A 22,649-nucleotide genomic window follows, 5' to 3' on the forward strand; every position below is an offset into this window, starting at 1 on the left:
GTCACACACTTCCTCAGTCCTCAGGTTGTCGCTCTCAATGTCTCTTTCGTCTCAGGGCAAATTCGTAAAAATCCATAAATTAGCCGCATCATTGTTTAAGCCGCAGTGTTCAAAGTTTGTGAAAAAAATCGTGGCTTATAGTCCGGAATTTACGGCACTTAGTGCACGTGCAGGAGCTCATTCGCATGGAGGCATGCATGAGAGAGCAGCTTCAATTGATTGAGTGCTCCTTTAAGTGCAGCAACTACACCACATGTCTGCATAAGCACAACAACACAATTCCCAGCCCAACTGTAGTAAAATCAGTTTTTTATTTCTGCTTAAAAGACGAGGGACTCCTGTTGCTTCTCCTACAATCCCCCAATGAGCGAACAAGCTTTCGGAAAAGCTTCTCCGTCTTGGCAGAGCGGCGCTTCCACTCAATGGATGCTTTAATGATTCATCGTGTGGCGAGGATGGGCAGTTAGGAGAGTTTCTGCATGTACAGCCTTTGATATTCACACACTTTGATATGTCTATCTGCCAGAAACATCTTTCAAATAATCTCTTTCCAATCCATGTCTCATTTGCCGCTTCCTCTTAAAAACCTGAACTTGGAAAAGCAAGAGGTCTCTTTCCTGCTGGGCGAAGCACAGAAGACGGAAAAATAGATTGGAGTTTGATCAAACACGCCGGGTTAGCGTTTGGCAGGAGGAAAGAGAAGCTCAAATGTGTTCAGGTTTGTTGTTTCGCTGAAAGATCAGGGTTGGAAGTTGGATGAGTTGAAGCTTGTTTGAGGTCGAGTTTGGAGGTTGTTGTTTTTTTTTGCTCCGTCACTGCCGGTTATGTTGTTGAGGATTCTTTACAGAGGCCTCACCCAAACTGTCAAACACAACAAGATGAGAATATCTGTTCTGTAGCAGTACTCCTGCATAATTATACGCCACAATAAGCATGATATGTGTGGTCTCTCTTTGATGTGAAGGAAGCGTCTCTTCTCTCTCTCTCTTTCTGCTGCTGCATCAGCATGATTTACTTGTGTTTACTCATACGGGCTCTCTTAACTACCACCCGTAACCCGGACTCATCACCGTAATGCAATACAATCTGGTCTTTCTAATCAACTCCTTCAGACAGTCTTTGAAGTGGAGCGCGGATCCCCTCTCACATGCACGTTGTGAATTCTGAATGACTACATTTTCAGACACCTCACTTGCTGTGTGGGGGCGTAAGAGGCTGTCAATGCGCGCTTCAGACAGGCCCGTGTCAAGCTCCTCGCTCCGAAAAAACACCACACTGGAGCGGGAGAGATGTAATTGAATTACTGCTGTTTCATTGGGGAGAGACACGTGGGTTAGTGGTGGTGGTGCTGGTGGTGGTGGTGGTGGTGGGCTTTGTCCTCGGGGAGTGTTTTGGCGGGGGCCATCAGAGAGAATGGAGTAAATGATTGGGAGCGACGGAGCAGAATAGGAGAAGAAAAAGAGCAGAGGGCAGGACTCGGGGGTTGGTGGAGAGCAAGCAAAATGCCAAAGAATCACTAGTCTTTGTTTTGCCTTGATGGAGGGAGACACTGGTGTTTTTTAATGTTTCTTTAAGGGGTGTGTTCGCTGCTCACACAGAAGAAGAATCGGGAGGCAGAATCCGATTTTTTTTTTTTTTACCCGAGAGCTGTGAGAGCGGATGTATCCATGCCGAAAATAAGTGGGCGAAGGAGGCAGGCACAGAAATGCTGCATGTGCTCGTTTGGATGGAGATGCACAAATAAGCTTTTTCAAATTGCCAGTCACATCCGAATTCCCATCAACTTTGCACTGAACTCAAAACTGATCCCAACGCACCCCAGACCGGAGAAATCCTGAGAAATGCTCCCTCTAAGTCCCGATATTACGGATGCTAAATGACCAGATGAGACTTCTTGCTGAGCCCAAGAAATAAATACACGAGCCAGTTTCATGTAGAAGTAATGTAATGCTAACGAAATTACACTGTGTGCTTGTGAGATTGTGATTAAAATGTTGCCACATGTCACCATTTCTCAGACTGTATCGCAGGATGTTAAATCTATTAAAGTTAGACAATGCGTCTCTGACATGGAGGGCTTTTAGCTGGATCAATACATGAATATTCCCTCTCATCATTACCATGGAAACTCCTGGGACTATTTTCTCCCCATGGGGAGTGTGACTGTGCAGTGAACTTTTCCACAGTCTTGATTCAATTTCTTTCTTTTTTTTTTTTTTAGGTCCTCACAACATGGCGTCTCTATTTCCTGGCGCCAAAGATTCCCGCTAAGGTACTTCTTTTCAGCTCTCTATAGTTAATGTGCAGCACAAGGCTTTTCTTTTCAGCTGAACTCTTTGTTGACTGTGTCTTTGACAACAGGTAGAAACCACCTTCAACTTTCTGGAGATTCGAGCTTTGAATTCTCACCCTGAACACCAGGTGAATAGTCACATTTATATGAATCTCTGCATGCGCTCCACTTCACTGTAGCAGCTGAGCTTTCTGTACACTTGTATAATGCAGCGGTTATATCACGTTGGCCTTCAAGGCAAGACAAAAGCATTTACAGTCTTTGTGGAAGCAGCCGCGGTGACAGTCACTGCTGTCGTATTCACGTTTTTCTTCTGTGAGGTGTGATGACAACAACACTGTGACTCAGAGTTTTATTGTTTTCTTGGCACAGCATGTGAAGGACTGTTAATTTTTACCTGCTCCAGATGTTTACTTTTGCCATTGCTTGTGGGATTAATAAAAGAAATTAACAACCCGTAACTTAAAGTGAACTAATTTCACAGATTCTGCTTTTTTTTTTTTTTTTACCCCACACTCTTCTACCCCCATTTGCTTTAAAGGCAAGTTCCTGGAGTCTAGATTTTGGCTCCTGGTTTGCGATGCATCGAACACCACAGCTAGTTGCACAGTGTGAAGCCAAATAAAAGTTGTGGGGAAAAAAAAAAAATTGCGACTGCCTTATATATGACAAAATATACAAACTATTTGGAAATGATGTATTCATTTATGAATGAATCATTTCCTTTTAGAGGGATTAGAGGTTTGTAGGGGAATTCTCTGCAACAGAAAGAAAAAATTACAAATGACAAATCTTAAAGCTGCTTGGAACTTTTCTCATGTATTGCTGGCAAAAGCATCTGAAGTCGTTACTTGCTTTGGATGACATTCAGATTTGGCTTTGTTGACTGATGCTGACACATTTTTGGTAGAGAAGGACAAAGATAAATGTAGCAGAGAAAGACCAATAACTGATATTTGGAATTGATATACATTAAACATATTAACAGCGTGTGAATTATTTGGATGTTTGCAGTGTAATGAGGAAACTGGGCACGCTTGTGTTTGTTTGCAGTCTTTATTAAATCTTTAAAATCTGCTACCTTGTCTTCAAAACACAGCAGAGCTGCTCAGTTCTGCAAATGTGTTCATCCGTCCCTGTCTGTAAACAGTAGTTTTCAGAGTTGATTGGCTGTTACATGTGACGTGTAACCAATCAGATGCTGCTATGGGCGGGACATTTCATGAGACAACAGGGCAACTACAGAGAGAAAAGCTGCATTAGAAACCAGAGTAATCATTTGATCCCTATGTTGTATTCATCATACAGAGCTTTGTGGTGTTGATTTAAATGATCAAATGATTTAATCACGTTGCCTCGTATGGTGGCAACAACTGCAGACTACCTAATTTTGGTCCACGTCATTGTTCGTGTCGCCAAAATATCTCAGTGCAACTGATGCTGTGTTTCTTTTTTTGCATCCAAAGCTTCCTTTTCAGTGTTTCTGTCCTGTTCCTCATTCATTTTGCTGCACATGTGGGGTCTGAACATCAATGAATTCTGTGTCTTTCATTTTCTAAACAAGTTTTTTTTTTTTTTTAAAGCTGCATATCTGAGATCTCTTAAATTTGCCTATTTCACATTGCACTGTTTGCATGATCGTGCAGCCATAGCTAAAAAAGATATGTCTGCTGTGTACCTTTGAGAGTACTGTAAGTATTATCGGAATATGTATATATGTGTGTGTCTATTTACAAGTTATCATATGTATAAAAAAAAAAAACACACACACATTTAAAATGTTTAGATGTTGCAGACAACAGTGTAGACCCTATGACATGGGAAGCTCCAGCTTTGAGGTTGTTGAGTTGCTGCAGTGGAAAAGAGCCACAATATGACAAATCAAATAGTAGATATAAAGGTGCACTTGGCCATAAGCAACAGGCAACATTTTATCCCACTATTTACACTATGAACATTTAATACACATAAATATAACTATAAGCAGATAAAAGGTGTTTTTAAGTGTTTACTGCTGTCGCTGTCAACAACTCTAACTCCTCCTGTGAAGCGGCACCGCCTGAAAACTGATGTATGAACAGATAATGAACGAGAACGTGGTTTAAAAGGTGAAATATAAGATGTAGTCGCCTCCCTGCCAAAGTCATTTTCACACAGCCTCTGACGGTCATATTTTCTGTGCAGGTTATTATCGACACTGACAAGTCCAGTTACTCCCTGAGGTTTGAGTCGCGAGAGCACCTCAATCATGTGGTCAGCCATATCAATTTCGCCCTCTCCCGAATATTCAACAACTCCATTTTTGCGTAAGTGTCACTATCTCGCATGATAAAATCAGAATAATTCACCGCGTGTCTGTGCAGCGGTGGATAACCAGAAATCGCCAAGAAGAATGACCTTTATTTGCGCAATTATCAGAAGATAAATGATTCCTTACAGTATCTGTGCTTCTTTTATGTTCGCAGCCCTTCCATCTGTCATTCAGACAGTGACCTTTCTGAGGGCAGCAGGAAGTACTCGCCCAGCTCCGAGACTTCAGTGGAAACCCAGAGGGCGTGTGGTAAAAGAGACGTTATCATCAAACATGGGAATCTGCACACAGGCACACACACATACGAGCAGAGATATTATGTACACCACTTGACAGACTCGAGAGGAAGCTGGCACGCACACACACCTCACAAATGGTCTCCCAGATGTTCTTTTTAGTGCCGTCACTCAAATAAAAGATTGATAATTTGGACAAATGTGCCTGTGTGCATTTTCCTCCCCTTTTCTCTCGCTTTACTGCCGAAGGAAGCAGCTGTTCGCATCATCTCACATTCTTTTTTTCCTTCCCCCCCCTCCCCTCCTCTTTCTCAGGAGGCTTCTCGGAGACCTACGCCGCTTTGTGCGACTATAATGGCATCAGCTGCAAGGAGGAAGTGCAGTGGGTAAGAGCTGTGGGACTGTGCCTGTGTCGCTGTGAGTGCTCTTGAGTGTTACGTATAGCACTGTGCACAAAATGTAGGGAGGGTCGTATGTACTGCAGCTAACAGGCTCATGGGTAATGTCGCCCCCAGGATGTCGACACCATATATCACTCCCAGGACAACCGAGAGTTTAACCTGCTGGATTTCAGCCACCTGGAGAGCAGGTGAGGGACGGAGGGCGGTCAAAAGCGATTACTTCCCAAAGACTGTGCTTTGTTCTCGTTTACCTCAGTTTGGTCTCTTCTAGGGATTTGGCCGTGATAGTCGCATCGATGGCGTACAACACCTGGTTCACCAAACTGTACTGTAAAGACCTGCGCATTGTAAGCATGGACTTATCTGGTTAAATTAGGGTTTTTTTAAGCAGCAAAGTAGACCAAAAATTTGAATGTGTCCCTTCTGCAACAGGGGTCAGAGGTCACGGAGCAGGTCCTGCACACGGTCAGCAAATCCTCCAGCCTCGAGGAGATCACTCTGGAGAACGCCGGGTTGAAATCGTGAGTACCTTCACACATTATGTCACTATCAGTGTCATTCTGGGTTGGCTTTTTAACCCTTTGAACATGCCATTAGGTTTGAAAGACAGGTATTCTTTTTAAAAAAAATTACACTAAATATCACAGCCAGAAAGTGTGAAAACAGGAAGAATTTTCAAGTTTTAGACAACCTTGGAGCTCTTTATCTGCGATGTGACGGTTGTCTAAGGTTAAACTTGTGATATTTCATCAAAAACACATCGTTCTAAAAAATCGTCAAAAACAAACCATTTGCACAAAAAAGACTGTAAAAAACATAAAAGCACAATTGATGGCAGAATCAAGAATATTTTCTTCTACATGTCTGATTTAAAAATAAACTGTTTGCTTTAATCAGACTCAGTAAAAAATAAAAATACAAAAAAAATCTGCATTCTTGGAAAACATGGAGTCATTAGTAATTCAGCTACAACTGACAGTCACCTAAAAAATGTGTTGACTTTCTGACTGAACTCGGCTGAACTGCAGGCTGTGGAACAAAGGAGACATGTATGGAAACAAATAATAAAGGAATAAAATACCTAAATGTGTAGAGTCAACATTTGTTTCTTTTTAGTTACATCTATGGGAACTACTTGCAAAAATGTTGCACGTGTTAACTCAAAGTTTTTCAAGTTTTAAAAAAATAAATACTTAAAGGAATCCAACTTTCACATTTTTATTATTACTGAAAATACATTTTTTTCTAGCCATGGTTGTGCTTCTTCCATAGAGGTGCATGACTTTATAATTCAGTAAAAAATGAGCCCACTGTGAGTAAAATTATGACAGGAGTAAAGAACACCCAGAAACTGCTGGGAGTTCAGAGGATTAACAGAACAGCCTGTGATACCAACTCGTAGCTGTGGAGTATTGTGGGTAATTAACAAAACAGTAAACAATCAATACTCATCATACGAAGAGGATGTAAGTGAGCATCGCTCAGGCGCTGCTGCTTCGATCTACGACATCTATTTATTAAATGTCTGTCTGTGAAGGGAATGTTGAGTCCCATTAGTGGTGCAACAAATACATGTAAAGCGAACGTCCTCATGTTTTGGGCTGTAAATAAGACGAAAAATGGAATTTGAAGACATCACCTTGAACTCTCAGCGCTTACAATGGACATTGTGATGCTCACAATGGCTGACAATGAAAATCGTCTGTTAGTTGCAGCCTTTGTGTGACTCTCCGTATGTGACCGTGTTTGCAGAGACTTTCCACAGAAGATGTCAGCTGCTCTTTCAGAGAATCCTGCTTCTGTCATCCACTCTCTAAACCTGGCCCACAACTCACTGGACAACCAAGGTATCACAAAACATCAGCTTCTCTTTGTCTTATTCAGTGTAGCTGCTTATAAACTGAGGTTCAGGTCTGGAAACGTGCTGTTTTTATGACTCTTATTGCTGTCGTTCAAAATCTGACCTACATGTATTCTACAAAATGAATACGTAAGAGGAAGTTTGAAGGTTTTCAGTTTTTAAATGTGTTAGTTTTAGTTTTCCTACTTTGCAAATAAAGAGAATAGAAAAATAATTAAAGAAAATCTCCCTCGTGTGAAAGTTCATCTGCCAGCTCAGCATTTATCTCAGTAGACTATACATCGCAACGATAGAAAGTATTTGCCTAGCCGTAGTGTTTGGGGCGAAAGAAGACGAGCACACAAAAACATACTTTTTGGTCATCAGGGGTGTTACATCGAGCATCAATTTAAACTTCCACCTGTCGTCTCTCTTGTGTTTGTGTTGCAGGTGTGTCCAACCTAATCCAGCAGGTGTGTCGCCTCAGCAAAGGACTTCGTCTCCTCAACCTCTCCAAGACCTCACTCACCTCCAAAGGTTTGAACTAGTCCGAGCGCCGTTTGCAGGATTTGCTCCCGTTGGAGACAGTAACTCAGGGGAAAATTAGTTGATTCACCTGCAGCTCTCGCAGCTCAGGTTAGATCACACTTTGGATTAGGGGATTTAAAACCTCCCGAGCTCCAGATAATTCTCCCCTCAAGAGCTTTTGTTTCATCTTTTGGCCCCGTTACGACTCCATATTGACTTATGATGTCTCGCGCTGCCCCGCAGGCAGCATGCCTTCCTCTTACCGTCTCATCTTCCCCGTGTACCCAGTGGAGAATTTAAATATTACATTGAATTGCGCTGCTTCCCATCCACTGATACCTGCTGCTGCAAGACGTGTATGAATAATGTAGCAACACAAAATGTTTTGAGTGCGTTCTTCGTCTTTAAGTATTGTACACCCTTTTCCTCCTGTCACTCACTTTTTCTCTTTTTCACTTTATCCATGTGCACTCTGTTGTTCCTCAGGAGTGGTGTCTCTCTCTCAGGCTCTGTGCTCCAGCGATGAATACTCCAACTCCCTCCTGCACCTGGACCTGAGCAAGAACCCCGGGGTCCTCTCAGGGGAGGATGCCTCGGTCAGACAGCACAACCCATCTGGAAACATACAAAACACACACACACACACACTGCTCCATTTACACGGCACTTTTCCAGGCTAATGCAATGCCTCTCTTTTTCTGGCTTTCTGTTTTTTTTTTTTCTTTGCAGAACTTGTATCTCTTCTTGTCTCAGCCCAACTGCCTGGTCCACTTGGATCTGTCTGGCACCGACTGCTCCGTGGACTCCGTGAGTTATTTAACGGCCGATCAAATGTTTATGTGCAAAAAAACCTGCAAATTCTCAGCCAGAATTAACCGTTTCCGCCCTGTGTCTCATGCAGCTATTTGGGGCTCTTCTGAGGGGGTGTTGCGCTGATCTCTCCTTTCTGAATCTTTCCAAAAATTCCTTCTCCCACAGGTTAGTCACATCTTTAAGATTGCCTAAAACAATAAAGGCAGCCCTGAATCCAAATCTGAGAAGATGTCATCCCTATTTCACCTTAGAGGCCTCAATTTTCCCCTCGTGTCATCCTCTCGTTTCTTTCCCTCTTCCCTTTTTCCTCGGTCATTATCTTCATCTCTTGCTTAATGGGAAATCAGAAATGAGCTTTGTGGGAATCACTGGAACATTGTGTTTCCTCACTGTGGGTGTGTCTGCCGCCGTTTAAAACCGGAGCTCTCGGTGCTGTCTGTATAGATAAGACTCATGAATATTTAAAGAAGAGCTATCTATCATTTGACCCCACTCGCTCCCCCCTACCACCACCACCACTCTTACACTGAAGCAATATTCACTCATCTTTCTCATTCTGTCAGAGCTCCACGCTCGGCGCTGCGCTCATATTTAGCCAGCATGTCAACAATGCGACTTCATCTCCCGTGTGTGGCCCATCTCATCCCATCTCATTCTCTGTGTTGCCTCTCGGCCTCTACGTCTCCACCTTTTTGATCCTGTTTTTTAATTGTAATCCAACAGGAAAGTGAAGGACACGCTGCCGTTGTTCCGTCAGTTCTTCAGCTCGGCCTTCAGCCTCACTCATGTCAGCCTAGCCTCTATGAAGCTGCCCCCTGATGTTCTCAGGTAGCTGCACTGTAGTCTCCCTTTCATCTCAACCGCTCTTCGATGCAGGCAGGGGTTTTGTTTTTCCTCCCCTCTCCTCTTCTTTACTTTGTCAGTCACTCCTCTTCCTCTTGTCTCCACAGGGCTCTTCTGACAGGGTTAACCTCCAATCCTCATATCAATGACCTTCATCTGGACATCAGCGGCTGCGAGGTAAGAGCTCATCTTCACATCTGCGGTGGATTCCAAAGGCGGAAAGCGCAGCTTGATCTTTAGCAGAGCAGCAGCTCCAGTGTGTCACAACAGACGGCAGAGTTGTCGGCGTTGTAGGTCACCTGTGACTTTGAAGCACTCAGAGTCACTGTAGTGGGACAGAGCACGGTTTGGGTTGCATTTACAAGCGTATAGCAGTTTCAGCGAGGAGACATCGTTTATTGCAGAAACATGAGCGTGCTGAGTATTTTGGCAGCTCGACTCCTGTGAGAAGCAGCATCACAGAGCCTCAGATGAAGGTGGGAGATGAGGACAGGACCCCCGGAGTCTAGACGTTGGTGGTGTTGGAGCAGAGTTAGCAGATGGCTTGCTGAGACTCCCCGGACAACCTGATGAGCTGGAGACGGGGAGGAAGAAGGCTGCACGATCGACAATCTGAAAGGGAGAGTGCCAGGATTGCACTGAATTTAAAAACAGGGTCTAGAGGCTGATTGGCTCAGGGAACGCTGGCAGATTGAGCGTTGGGCAAGAATAGTGAAAATAGTGTGAATAAAATGGAAGTGACAAAGGAAATACAGCAGCAGGAACAGACTATATTTACTTAGAGGAGACAAAAGCATAAGCTTCATGAACAAACTGTGAGCCTTTACATGGCCTCTGTACACAGCTGGACTGTTGTTTTAGATGTGCATGAACTGAAAAACCAGATCAAGTTACAGGAGTTTAATTCAGTTTTTCTCCTCATCCAGAATGTAGGAAATTCATGGATGTGTTTGTCTTTCCACATGCAGTTTACGCCTCTGAACCCCCAAAATCTGCCAGAAGGGTTCAAAGGGCTTATTATGATTTTAAAAATCACAAAAATTACACCGTTTAGCAGAAACTGTAAAAACAGGACGATTTCCAAATGCGCCATTCTGTTGGAAAACTTAATCAAATCCAATTTTTAAATTGTACTATTTCATCAAAATCACCTAATTCGGCATGTCACATTTCAAAGTCCACCAAAAATGATTCGTTTGCTCCAACTACATACTGTAATAATCAAAAAATGTATTTCTCAGTGCAACTATGAAGCTATTTGTGATTCACCTGTGACTGACACTCACCAGACAAATAATCTTGGACTCCTGAACTGTAGGCTGCGTTTACGTAAAACAGATATTTCAGACAATTTTGATTCCACTCTGCTTCTAGCCGTGGTTGTATTGTTTCTACAGAGGTGGATTATTTTGCAGTGAAAATAGGGCCCACAGTGAGGAAAAATGTGACAGGAGGTAAAACAAAAAACTTCCAGAAATGGCTGGCAGTGATTAGTATTCAGAGTATTCAGATCATTTACTAAAAGCTGCTGTAAAACACAGTTTCATACCAACGTTATACCACATGACTGTATGTAATGGAAAACGTTGCTCTTGATGACAAACCCACAAAGACTTATCTTCTTAGCACCAATCAGCTGACAGAAAAACTTAGCTTCACGCTGACACAGTGGACACTCAGCGGTTAGAGATCGAGATAGTTCTGTCAGAAAAAAATTAGCTAAAATGGGAAATGGAAATATTGGACTCGCCAAAAATGTTAAATCTGCTGAGTGTGTAAATAGGCAGCTAGTTTGCTAACAGTCTGCTAAATGATTCCTATTGGATTAGCCACAGCATCTGTTATAACTACACAAATTCTATTTAATTGTCTGCCCTATAATGTCTGATATAGGTTGCTTTTAATGAGGAAATATTGAAAGAATTCGACCAGCGGGTTATTGATTAGAATATATCAAACTGGTTCCAGTCTGCGCCCTCAGCTTTAACGATGGAAACGTCTCTGTACCGCTGAGCCAAACAAAGCTCAGTCTGCTTGCAGGGGCATAAAAGCGGCATCCATAAATTTGCCCTACTGTGGAAAAATAGAACAATTCCCCAAAGACTGGACCTAAAATGACTCTGATTCATGTCTGTGCACATGTTGGTTTTCAATTCTCTCCGTTTCTCTCCAGCTAAGGTCTGCAGGAGCTGCTGTAATCCAGGAACTCTTCCCCAGAGTCTCCTCCATCGGCACTCTGGATGTCTCCGATAACGGTACAGTGGCACGCTGCAACACATCCCACTGTGACCTTGACTTCTTGTCCTCGGGTGGGAGACGTTTGAGTGGGCTGCTAATGGATCGTGCCATGTTTGGCTTCATGTTTGTGTGTGTGTGTGTTGTTGCTGACAGGTCTGGATGCAGACTTGCTCACAGTGCTGCCAGCTCTCTCCAGACACCCCTCCCTCAAACACCTTCATCTGGGCAAGAACTTCAACATCAAAAACAGGTGCTGCCAGTGCTCTCTGTCACGCTTTACTGCAGTTATTTATGGATGTACTGTACGTTTGTGTGTCTGTGCGCGCATCCGAACACGAGCAGCCATGCCCTGCATATGCCAGCTTGAATATACACGTCCGTGATTTTTACTTGTGTTCTTTCGGCTGCTGCTCTTCAGGCAGGCGGCCTGCGAGCAGCAGGAAGTGACTTGTGCCAGCTCATCCGGCCTCGTCTGTGTGTTTGTGTCTGCAGGGTTCTGGATGAAGTCATGCAGAAGCTGGTTCAGCTCATACAGGAGGAGGAATGTGTGAGTGATTGAAATATGTAATAAAAAAATGTATTAGCTGTTTGGTGGCTAACATAATAAATATAAAATCACAAATGGGCTGCACAGACACATAAAATATAATATTTTGGAGGAAAAAATAATAAACTCATTTGACTTTAAGTGCTAATTTTGTTTAAGATATTGATTTGTGAAAAAGATGAATAATGTCCACTTTACCCTCTGAACCTGAAGCACTTTCTGATCTTTTTTTTTTTGCCTCTATCACATTTTTATTGATTCTAGGCTCATTTTTCACTCCAACATAGAGTCCTGCACTTCTATGGATGTCTTGCCTTCTTTGTGCAGTATGATACAGTTGGAAGCCATAGAATATAAAAAAGTAGAATTTATTGGACTATTTATTTTACAAAAACTGGAATCAACGTGTACAACATTTTTGTCATGTGTCCACAGATGTTACAGACACCGGACAAAAGAGTACTTCTATATCGTATAGATATTTTAATACTTACATGTTTTATTTGTTTCCATACTTGTATCATATCTGCTCTGTGTACACATGGCCTGCAGTGCAACCTGGTGTAGCTGAAAAGTCCCTGAATTTTCATCATGTCACTGTTTGTCGCAGCCTAGTCAACATAGGCATTGTGATTGTGCCAATGAGCGCAGATTTTTTTGTTTTTTACAGAATCTTGTTCGTGCAAATGGTTTATTTTTGGAAAAAAATTTTAAATGAAACAAAATTAAGAAAAATCCGAGTTTTAGGCTTAGATGTCTTTAATAAGTCATGGCAAGGTTCAAAATCTGTCTGTATGTAATTCCTGCATTTTTTGTTGTTGTCTTTTTAATATATAGATAAGATACCTTTGAAACCCACCAGTGGGTTCTGGGGTTTAGAGGTTAAACCTATCATCATAACTGTGACTGCTAAACTACAACGCAGCTTCCTGGACGCGCTATTTTTGCCTTAAGTTTTGCTGCAGACGTGCCGCTGTGTCATGAATTATTACTGTTCCCCTGTTAGCGCTGTGTGCTCAGTGTCAATATCCCAACACACACATATTGTAAATAATTCATGTATACAGCATGTAAAAGTCATGTTGGCGAGCTGTCACATCACCATGCAGTAAATTGCCACTGCACTTTATCCTCTTCTCTTTCCCCTGCATTTCCCCTCATTTATTTATAAATGCCCCCAACACACACCCACACACACATACTATTAACTCACATTTCATATTTTTCGTGTTTGTTTCCCTTCCTTCTCCAGGCCCTGCAGTCCCTGTCGCTGTCCGACTCGCGCCTTCGCTCTCGTGGCACCGTGCTGGTCAACGCTCTGGGCAGCAACACCTGCCTGAGAAAAGTGGACCTGAGCGGCAACAACATGGACAACATCGGAGCCAAGATGCTGAGCAAGGCCCTGCAGATCAACACCACGCTCAGGTGAAGGAAAGAGAGAACGAGGTTGTTTCTTGTGTCTTTGCAGTGACTGTATGTGGGTTTCCTGTATATGCAACTCACGCCTTTGCCCTGCAGGAGTGTGACATGGGATCGCAACAACACCTCCGCAGCAGGATTTCTCGATGTGGCCCGCGCGCTCGAGCAGTAAGAGCATTAAAACATCATCAGCATGTGTTTGATATAAGTATGTGCAGTGGAATCAGTAAAGGAGGGGACACCTTATACGTCAGAAGTGATTATGGGAAACTTTTTTTTTTTTGCCAACACGAGCAAAGCAAATTGTTGCTTTCCACTTTGCTATCTTAACTGGTCCAGAGTTTCCTTTAGGCTAAGGATGACATGGTTGCAAAGATCAAAGTATTACTCACAGATTGCGTGGCACAGGAGAAATATTTTTGGGATGAGCTCTATCCGGCGGGGATATTAACCTTAACTAACCCTGGAATCTGTAACCCACTTTATTTTCTGTTTTTAGTCCGGCACCGTCTCCTTCAATAACTCGACCCGTCCCTCCTCTTCTGCTTTCTCCTTCTCCCAGTAATTTCACCTTGCAGTACATGCCTCTACCCCTGAGTGACATCAGCCAGGCGTACCGCAGCGCCCCCGAGAGGACGGAGCTGGCACTGACCAAGGTCGGCGTCGCGACCGGTTTGCAACGGAACGCGCTCATTTCTGCCTCCTCGTGTTTTAAATTTGCATTCAAACCATTAATTCAGCAAGTGCTTTGAGCCGCTGAGACAGACTGTATCTAATATTAGAGATAAAAAAGGCAGCAAATTTGAGACTATGAGATGTGTATCTGCGAGTCAAAGGTCAGATATCCCCAAATTTGTGTAATAAAAGCCGCATATTATTACACAAATCCTGCCCCATGTATTCCCGCACAGAAGGGTGAAATCGTGTGGATTCGCCAAATGAAGATCTTATCTCATCTTAGACTGACAGAGATGCTGAGATTACTTTAGCCTGAAGATCAAGGAAAGTGTTTTAGAGAAGTGTTTTCTTCAAACGCTCTTAAGTTTGCGCGCGTGTTTCCCAAAGCAGCACTTCAGATCGAGTGTAAGCTCACAACATTAAGAGCTTCTTAACATCTGCTGGGGTGGAAAACACAGTGCTGATTACTCTCCAAACTTGCGATAATTTCTTTCAGTCACTTATTTATTAAGGGGAGCTGGAAGCTGAAAACAACATCAGCAAAGTAGCATTTCAGCAGGACAAAATTCACATATTAGGCTTTAACTAAAGACTCTGTAATTTGTAATTAGGGGTGAACGATCTGGAGGAAATAATTGAATGTGGTTTTTCCGACAGATATTGCAATTTTGATTTGTGATATAACTTCAATGACAATTGGCACAAGTGGAATATTTACTGTGTAATAGATTCCCAACACATGATGGAGCGAATGTCACACAAGGAGGATGATAGTGATAAAAAAAAACAATAAAAAAACAGCGATGGCACAGTAGACACTCGAGCACAGATGCGGGGAAACATAAACTCTAGATTGAACTGTTTGACTAAACTTCAAAATAACAACATCTTCCTCATTTAAATTGCTGCAGTCATGACTGTAGGCCGCCTTTAATGATGAGAGGGGGCTCTAGCTTGACTCGTGAATAGTTTGGTTTAAATTTTGTATGTGTTTTAGTTGTTTAGGTTTTGTTTTCCTAGAATGTATCGAATAAGTGTAGCCTTGCCTGATTATCAAAGCCAATATTTAGCTTTTTTTTCATTATCTGTATTATTTTATTAACTAATTTCCAATAAGTTCATTTAAAAATCTGCTACTTTAGTTCTAACCTTCAGTCTGATTGGTTCCAGTTCCCAACATATAATCTATTATGAGTAAATGTTAACAATTTATTTGCTAATTGAACGTAAGTGAAACATAAATAAGAGCATTTTAATGAAGTTTGTGTTATTCAGAGGAGTGGTTGTCATTTTTCCTGCAACAATACATTGGTTGTAAATATGGTTCCATCATTACAGATGATTACAGAATCAGAATCAGCCCTGGAAAAGAAAACATGTTGGTCAACCCCGATCTCAAACATCACTTAACAGAGACCAAAAACAGGATAAATATGAAAGAAACTGCAGCTCCTGGAGGTTTCTGCTTTTCGCCTCCCAGATGTCAGAATGAGCTGTTTGTTAAACTGTGTTCAACTCTAAGAGCATTCAGGTGTTTTGTAGCATCGCTTCAGCCTTAAGGTGCTTTTTCTAATCATATCTGTTCTTTGCAGATCCAGCGCTCTCTGGTGAGGAACAACCAGACGCAGCGTTTCTCCCAGCGACAGGCTCTGCGGCTGCATCAAGGCCTCGTCACCAGCACCGCCGAGCAGGTAGCGCCCGTCCGCCTGCGCTCGCCTCTGTGTGCGCTTTTTTTTTTTTGTTTGCCGTAACACTTTCCCCCCCCGTCTGTCTGTTTCCAAGGTGATGGAGCGCCTGTGTGTGCGTGTCCAGCAGCAGGTGTGTTTGCTACGAGGCGTCGGCGAGATGGAGGAGATTCAAGCTGCTAAACAAGTGCTAAAAGAGGCCAGGAACTCTCGCGCTGTGAGTGATGTGAAATGCATGAGGGTGGTATTTGCATTGCTGTCGCACTGAATTTGAATTCATTTCTCTCCCCGGTGCACCAAGCTCTACCCTTCGCTGTGCGAGCTGGCTCATGTGCTGTCTGTGGACGGGCCGGTGCGCCAGAGACTGGACTCTTTGGCCGGCGAACTTGCCAAAGCTGCAGACAAGGAGCTGCAGGTAGATGTGAAAGCTTCAGTTTTTTTTTCCCGCCCATCCATACCGGACAACAAGAGTTACTGATAACCGCCTTCTGTTGCAGGTGATCGTGGACTCCATGGTGTCTCTCTGTCGTGAGCTCTGTCCTTTATCTTCTTCTGCAGCCGAGAGATTAAGCCCTCCGCTCTCGTCCGTCTCCGAGCGAGTGTCCATCCCTCGCTCAGCCATTCGCACTGCCCTCATGGAGAGAGCAGCGCAGGACATTCACAGAGCCTTGGAGTAAGAGCGAGGACCAAGCAGCAGCAGAAATGAGTCTAAATTTGATAAGCAGGATATCGATTTGCTCTCACTTTTTTTTTTTTTTTTTCACCAAGCCTCTTCCCGTCTGTCTCTCCCCTTCCTCTAACCTAATCTTCTGCAGAGAAGTGAAGCTGTCAGTGGTTTCCTATCTCACCAACTCCATCGTGGACCAAATCCTGCAGGAACTCTATGCCACTCATAAGACCCTGGTAAACACAAAGCACTTAGTGTACAAGTCTTGGAAATGAATGAGTGTGTATCCAAAGGTTTTGAGAGTCTTTTGTCTCAGACCCGGCAGGTGTCTCATCTGAAATGCTGGGAGGAAACGTGTGAAGACGGGTCGGGCTGGAGGTTCAACAGACACAGAGACTCTCTGGACATCACGGACGAAGAGCTCGGCACCAGCATAGTGAGTGTTGGACGGAGAGAGATGATGTGTGTGCGTGGATGAGATGATTTCCATCTTTCCATTTCTTCCTCTGTTTGTATCTCTGGCGATAAAGAGTCACCGCTTTCACACATCAGCCGCCGTCAAATATCCTTCTGCTGTTGAAAAGTGTTTCTATACGGTCGCCAAAAAATTCTTATGTTTTCTCTTTTTTTTTTTTTTTGACAGCCTTTTTATAGGAACAGTGTCTTTCAGATTTCTTATAAAGTGCTTTTCCTGATTCTATCTAAAACCTGTGGAGCTCAAAAAAAACCCCAGTGGCTTGATATCTTTTAAAACTTTCCAAAAATGACACAATGCACAATGATTATAAACCACACTTGACAGATTTTCAGTCCTTTAACTAAGGTCGTTCCAATAAAATCACAATATTTAATGAAAAACACTTTATTCTACATGTCTCGTTTAATGATTTGCCGAAATAATTTTGTTTTTCAACCTCTGTATAATAAAAAATAATCTATGCTTCTTGGGCCAACTGTGAAGCCGTGAGTGTTTCAGTTGTGACCAATATTTACTTCATGAAAATTCAGGGACTTTTGAGCTGAACTTGCCTAAACTGCAGGATAAGACTACAGATAGGAGGCAAGTATGGACACAGATGAAAAATATACCTTGTAAAATATCTACAGATGTAGAGTCACTGTTTTCTTTCCATTATTGTTAACATTTGTGGGCACTTAGACAAAAGTTGTTCATGTTGATTCTGATTTTTATTTTTTATTTTTAAGTAAGTTTATTTTTTCTTTTTGATGATTTATGACATTATAAATGTGTCACACTGCACAGAAGATATTTCTGAGTTCTCTCACAGTAAGAAATGAACCCACCGTGAGTACAAATGTGACAGGAAGCAAAATAAAACATCCAACTGCTTAAGGTTCAGAGAGTTAAATCCCCAACAGGTGCAGTCCTGTCGTATTTTGTTGCAGCTATTGCCTGCAGCAATCTCCTTGTGAGGTTTAAAAGGATTTCGCTCAGATATGCCATTATCTCTTCAACAATCTCCCACCAATAAAACAATTGTGTTTTAGATAAGCCCAGGAAATAGGAGAATGATCAGCCACTTCCCCCAGCGTTTGTTTTGCCTCTGAAAAGCCCATTTCCTCTTCTCATCTCTCAGTTTTTACATCCTCGACTCCTCTCTCCGTCTCCCTCCAGAGACGTGCGCAGAAAGAGGTAGAAGAAGAGACACAAAGAGAGAGGAGTGGAGGCAACAGGCATTTAACAAAATGAGACATCTTTGCCTGGGAGCCGTCGTTTTAAAGTGACGTCAATGAAATATGACGTGTGGCACAGCTGCATCATCTGTCCATTGTTCTGGTCTAAGCTGCTGCTGTGTTTTATGATCTCTGTCGGATGAGCAGAACAGCGTTCGTGACAGTTTACATTTGCTTCAATTCACAACGTGGCGTAATGTGAAGAGAATGGCCAGATGTTACACATGTGTATTTGTGATTTAACACACGCACATGCTGTGAAAGATTAAAGACGTGTGTTACACAAAGAATACTATTTGAAAAAGAGCAATGTGCTGCATATTATGATATGTACACATTTGTCAGTCCTGCAGCAGACATGGTTTGTGTATTCCAGCTGTGTGTCACACCCCTTTTATACATCACAGGTGCAGAAAAGCACATTTAAATCAATTTCTGGACTTTGGTGGATAGAGAAATGAGAAGAATCTCTTATTTTTGTGTAAATTTTAATTCTGGGGACACAAAGTATCGTATTATTTCTTCACTCTTGTGACTTTCCTACATATTCGTCCTCAAATTATCTCTGGCGTTGATCACATTTCCAGTTTCTCGTTTCGAATTAAATCCTTTTTAAGAGTTGTGTATTCCATTAAGTAATTGCGACATTAAATCATACATACATCAGTGGGCATGCTGATTAAGTAACCGCTCACACTGCTTGTTTACCACGTTATTAGACTTGAATGTCACATCTGAAACCCCCACAAAAAAACAGAACAGTGGTTCAGCTTTGACTAAACTTGCAGGAATGATGAGTTTTTCCTCTGGGTTTTGGCATTTGAAATGTAACGCTGACTTTTCTGACAGGAACACAGCAGTTAAAGGTCAGAAATTTTGAAACGCTCCTTGTCTTCCGCTGGAGTCGCTTTAACTGTACTTGAATTGATGATTGATTGTCAACTCAATTGTGTTTTGGCCTTTAGAAGCTTCCACTGATTGGAGTGATTGAAGCTTTGAATGTCTGCATTTCAAAAGGCCTGTAATTGCAACTCTGGAAGCCTGACTGGCATTAAATAGAAATCAAGTGACTATTATACATGATATCCACTAATTATTATCATATATGTAATCTATACAAGTACTCTGCGCCTTCATAGTATTCAGCACTTCTCTATTATGCCCCCCCCCAAACTTTGACCAGTCTTCTCTAAACCTCGTATTTATTCGCTTCCAGCACCCTCACTGCACTTCTGTCCCAGTTTCCAAATGAGTCTCCTGTTTCTACAATTGCAGTAAATTACAACGACTTACAGCGCAGAGCAGCCTTTTTATTCAGTACATTTCTACCTGCAGAACGATTTTTTAGTCATCTCTCAAAATGACAAAAAAAAAAATACTGAAACTAAATATCACCTCAAAATATGACTGGAGTGCACATCAGCCAAATTAACCTGAAAAACAATAAACAGCAAATCAGTGTTGACACATTAAAAGAGCAGCTCAATATTTACAAGACAGCAGGCAAAACTGCTGGAATAAATTGTTTCATTGACATTATTTCATCCCCATTAACCCACCGTACACCTCTAGCCTTGATGTCTGATTGACAACCTTGCAAAGGATTTAAAACATTTTTTTAAAGTTGCTATTTCAGTATTCATTCCCCTTCCCAAGACCTCTGGTTGATACAGCTAATGTTATAATACAAACCACTTATTAACTTTCTCAGGGTAATAATTTACAGGCACATTTTAGACATTGTAAGCTGCAGTACTTTGTTGTTTGATCAACAACAAATTGGACGACTGATAGAGATCAGTTTTTTTTCTAGAAGGAAGTAAACAGTCCTGAATCTAAAGCCATGATGGATCGAGTTTTTTTTTTTTTACCTTGTCAGCATGTCCATATAATGGTTCGTCAATATGCTTGTAGACACATAATGAGTCAACGTCATTGCTGAGCGTTTCCACCATGAAACTGCAGTGTACTGATGACACTCAATATGTTATCGTGTAGAGTTGTTTGATAGTGTTTGAGCAGAGTCATAGGTGAGCTGGCGTGCTTGAGCTGCAGTGGATGTGAAGGGATTAAAGGAGAGGGAAGTGGCGATGAACTGGTCATTTGTTATTTATTATATGGAAAACACTTCTTCATATACAACTTTGATAAATACAGTTGAGTTTTTAGAAGTTAATTTAAAGACTGGAGATGGGCTTTAACCCATTAGTCACCGTATCCTATTCCTAGTTTGCACTTTGTTCCGTCTCACCTGATGTGGGCTGAAAATATTTGTGTTTCTTGTATCAGGCTACATTTTCTAAAGCTTGAAAATGTAACCAACAGTGGTGCATATGTCTGGTTTTGTCTCTGGAGCATGAATTACTATAAGCTTGAGTTGAATTTTTGTCAAATGTAGCCACAACAATAGTGCCATAACAATAAATGTCACTCAAACATCTTTATGAATGGTAATGTGTTTCAGTGACAATGCTAACATGCTGATGTGCAACGTATAACTTCTACCAACTTATTTTAGCATCCTAACCTGCTAACTTTTGTGTAGTTCACACCAAGATGTAAGTACAGCTGAGGATGATGACTTGTGGTCATAGTTATGCAGGTATATTAACCAAACACTTTGATATAGTTGATTTTTTTTGACATGATGATGGCACTACATATAGAAATCCATCAAATTTGAGTTGAGATATGTCAATCTGGAGCAGAGTGATGGACTAAACAGTAGGGCTGGTCCGAATAGCAATTTTTGTTCTCTGGATATTCGGCCTCAATTAATGACGAATGTCCCGAATATTTGGGGACGCCACGCGGGGGTGGTGGGTGGGTATTCGTTCCAAAAAGACTTTTTTTAGCTTAAGACGTTGCACTTGTAAAATTCAGAAGACCATCTCTTCTGAAAAACAACTGTTTGTATTAGTGGGGGGTGTAATTGCACATTAATACCGGATCGGTATGGATGGACGGATGGGTATTCGCCCTACTCGGCTGACATTACACTCTCTAGAGATGCACCTCTATGTGATCTGAGTTCTGTTTCAGTGTATCGCTCAGTTCTACTTTCCAAAATTGTGATTCTTTGAATGGCCACTTGAGGCAGGTTTCAAAAAGGAGTCAATCCCCACAGACCTCCATGTTGAAATGCCCAACTTTATAGCAAAATTAAACATGTTTAAAGCCTGGTACAAAAACTGTTTTGGTCTCTATCGCTAGTTTCCCTATTTATGACTGTGCGAGGAGTGAATTTTTATATAACTCACCCATTTAGATTGTATTAAGGCTCACAGTTATGCATAATTTAGGATGTGGATGCTTTAAGTGGCAGGTTGATAGAGTCACAGGACAGCTGATGGCCCACCTCAGCTGTTTGAAAAAGCTATAGGTGACTTTTATCAATCATTATGTGTATAATCAATAGTGTCCCCTCCATGGTCAGGAGGTTTTTCAAATTTTTGTTCTGTAATATTCTGGCTTCTTTGCACCAGTTTGTTTTTATTGTTTTGTATTGTCTGTTTTTAGATGTTTAATGTGTAGCACTTTGTTCAAAACCAAAATTAGTGCCTTGATTGGATAAAACTCTATTTACAAAGGCATTATTTGTCCTGAAGGAGGAATTTTTTAATATATTATTTGTGTTCACTTATTTCCAGCATGTGCATTTTACTTTAATTCTATTCCTCTGCATCTCACCAACTTTTTGTTGTTCTTCTTTTTTCTTTCTCCCAGGACACAATAGCCATTAAGAAGCGCAGCTCTAGAACAAGACGAATACGACCTGTCTCCACCAGACTGAGTGAGTACTGCTGTACATCCTCTTATCGTCATCGCTCCCCTCTTTCCTGTCTCGCTCTGACCCTGTCCTGTATCTCCCAGAGCTCCATTAGTGGGTTTTCTGTATTTTTTATTTTTTTCTCCTTTTCCTGTGTCTTCATCCGAGAAGTCTGTTAATGGCTGTTTTTAATCCAGCCTGAGCCAAGCCTGACTCAGTATTTCTCGGAGCAGTTCACTGATTGTTTTAAATTTGATGATTCTGAAGCAGCAATGATGGCTCCCTGTAATTCCCCCCCGCCTCATCTCCCTGACAGTTCCTTCCTCGGTTTCTTGCCCTAACGGTCTCTATGATCCTCTCAGGCCTGTGTGACGACTCCAGCTCCTCTCCGCCCCCCTCTGTGCCGTCGTACTCGTCACCGCTGTCCCGCTCGGCGTCCTGGGAGGGCCTGTCAGAGCTGCCTACACAGGGGCTGCCTCTTCATCATGTGACGCGAGTTCGGCCTCGGCCACCGCGGAGGCACAAGGGAGGCCACATTCCTGCTGAGACAGTAAGGCGGGTCTGATCTGAGCACATTTTGACACACAGTATTCCAGTGTGCATTACTTCAACACATTTCCGCGTCTATTTATTTATCTATCTGTGCATAATTCTCCCATTTGCTGATGTTTATGCCTGCTGGCGGT

The 22,649-nt window shown here is 42.2% G+C and overlaps 1 protein-coding gene across 1 annotated transcript in view; it reads left to right on the forward strand.

Moving 5' to 3' along the window:
• Nucleotides 1-22,649, forward strand: part of LOC103357426 (leucine-rich repeat-containing protein 16B-like) — a 38,809-nt gene that overhangs the window by 5,623 nt on the left and 10,537 nt on the right. Inside the window, exons 3-31 of the mRNA XM_008281982.1 lie at nt 2,222-2,272; nt 2,362-2,421; nt 4,478-4,599; nt 4,759-4,853; nt 5,156-5,226; nt 5,356-5,429; nt 5,513-5,588; nt 5,674-5,762; nt 6,994-7,088; nt 7,532-7,618; nt 8,096-8,205; nt 8,339-8,416; nt 8,511-8,587; nt 9,146-9,250; nt 9,373-9,442; nt 11,439-11,520; nt 11,657-11,753; nt 11,996-12,050; nt 13,303-13,475; nt 13,569-13,637; nt 14,032-14,125; nt 15,740-15,838; nt 15,930-16,049; nt 16,134-16,247; nt 16,330-16,505; nt 16,648-16,735; nt 16,816-16,935; nt 21,921-21,987; nt 22,326-22,513. Of these exons, the coding sequence (XP_008280204.1) occupies nt 2,222-2,272; nt 2,362-2,421; nt 4,478-4,599; nt 4,759-4,853; nt 5,156-5,226; nt 5,356-5,429; nt 5,513-5,588; nt 5,674-5,762; nt 6,994-7,088; nt 7,532-7,618; nt 8,096-8,205; nt 8,339-8,416; nt 8,511-8,587; nt 9,146-9,250; nt 9,373-9,442; nt 11,439-11,520; nt 11,657-11,753; nt 11,996-12,050; nt 13,303-13,475; nt 13,569-13,637; nt 14,032-14,125; nt 15,740-15,838; nt 15,930-16,049; nt 16,134-16,247; nt 16,330-16,505; nt 16,648-16,735; nt 16,816-16,935; nt 21,921-21,987; nt 22,326-22,513 (2,802 nt within the window). The remainder of the gene's footprint in view (nt 1-2,221; nt 2,273-2,361; nt 2,422-4,477; nt 4,600-4,758; nt 4,854-5,155; nt 5,227-5,355; nt 5,430-5,512; nt 5,589-5,673; nt 5,763-6,993; nt 7,089-7,531; nt 7,619-8,095; nt 8,206-8,338; nt 8,417-8,510; nt 8,588-9,145; nt 9,251-9,372; nt 9,443-11,438; nt 11,521-11,656; nt 11,754-11,995; nt 12,051-13,302; nt 13,476-13,568; nt 13,638-14,031; nt 14,126-15,739; nt 15,839-15,929; nt 16,050-16,133; nt 16,248-16,329; nt 16,506-16,647; nt 16,736-16,815; nt 16,936-21,920; nt 21,988-22,325; nt 22,514-22,649) is intronic.

This window comes from Stegastes partitus, unplaced genomic scaffold (assembly GCF_000690725.1).
Source record: "Stegastes partitus isolate 25-593 unplaced genomic scaffold, Stegastes_partitus-1.0.2 Scaffold253, whole genome shotgun sequence".
NCBI classification, from domain to species: domain Eukaryota; kingdom Metazoa; phylum Chordata; class Actinopteri; family Pomacentridae; genus Stegastes; species Stegastes partitus.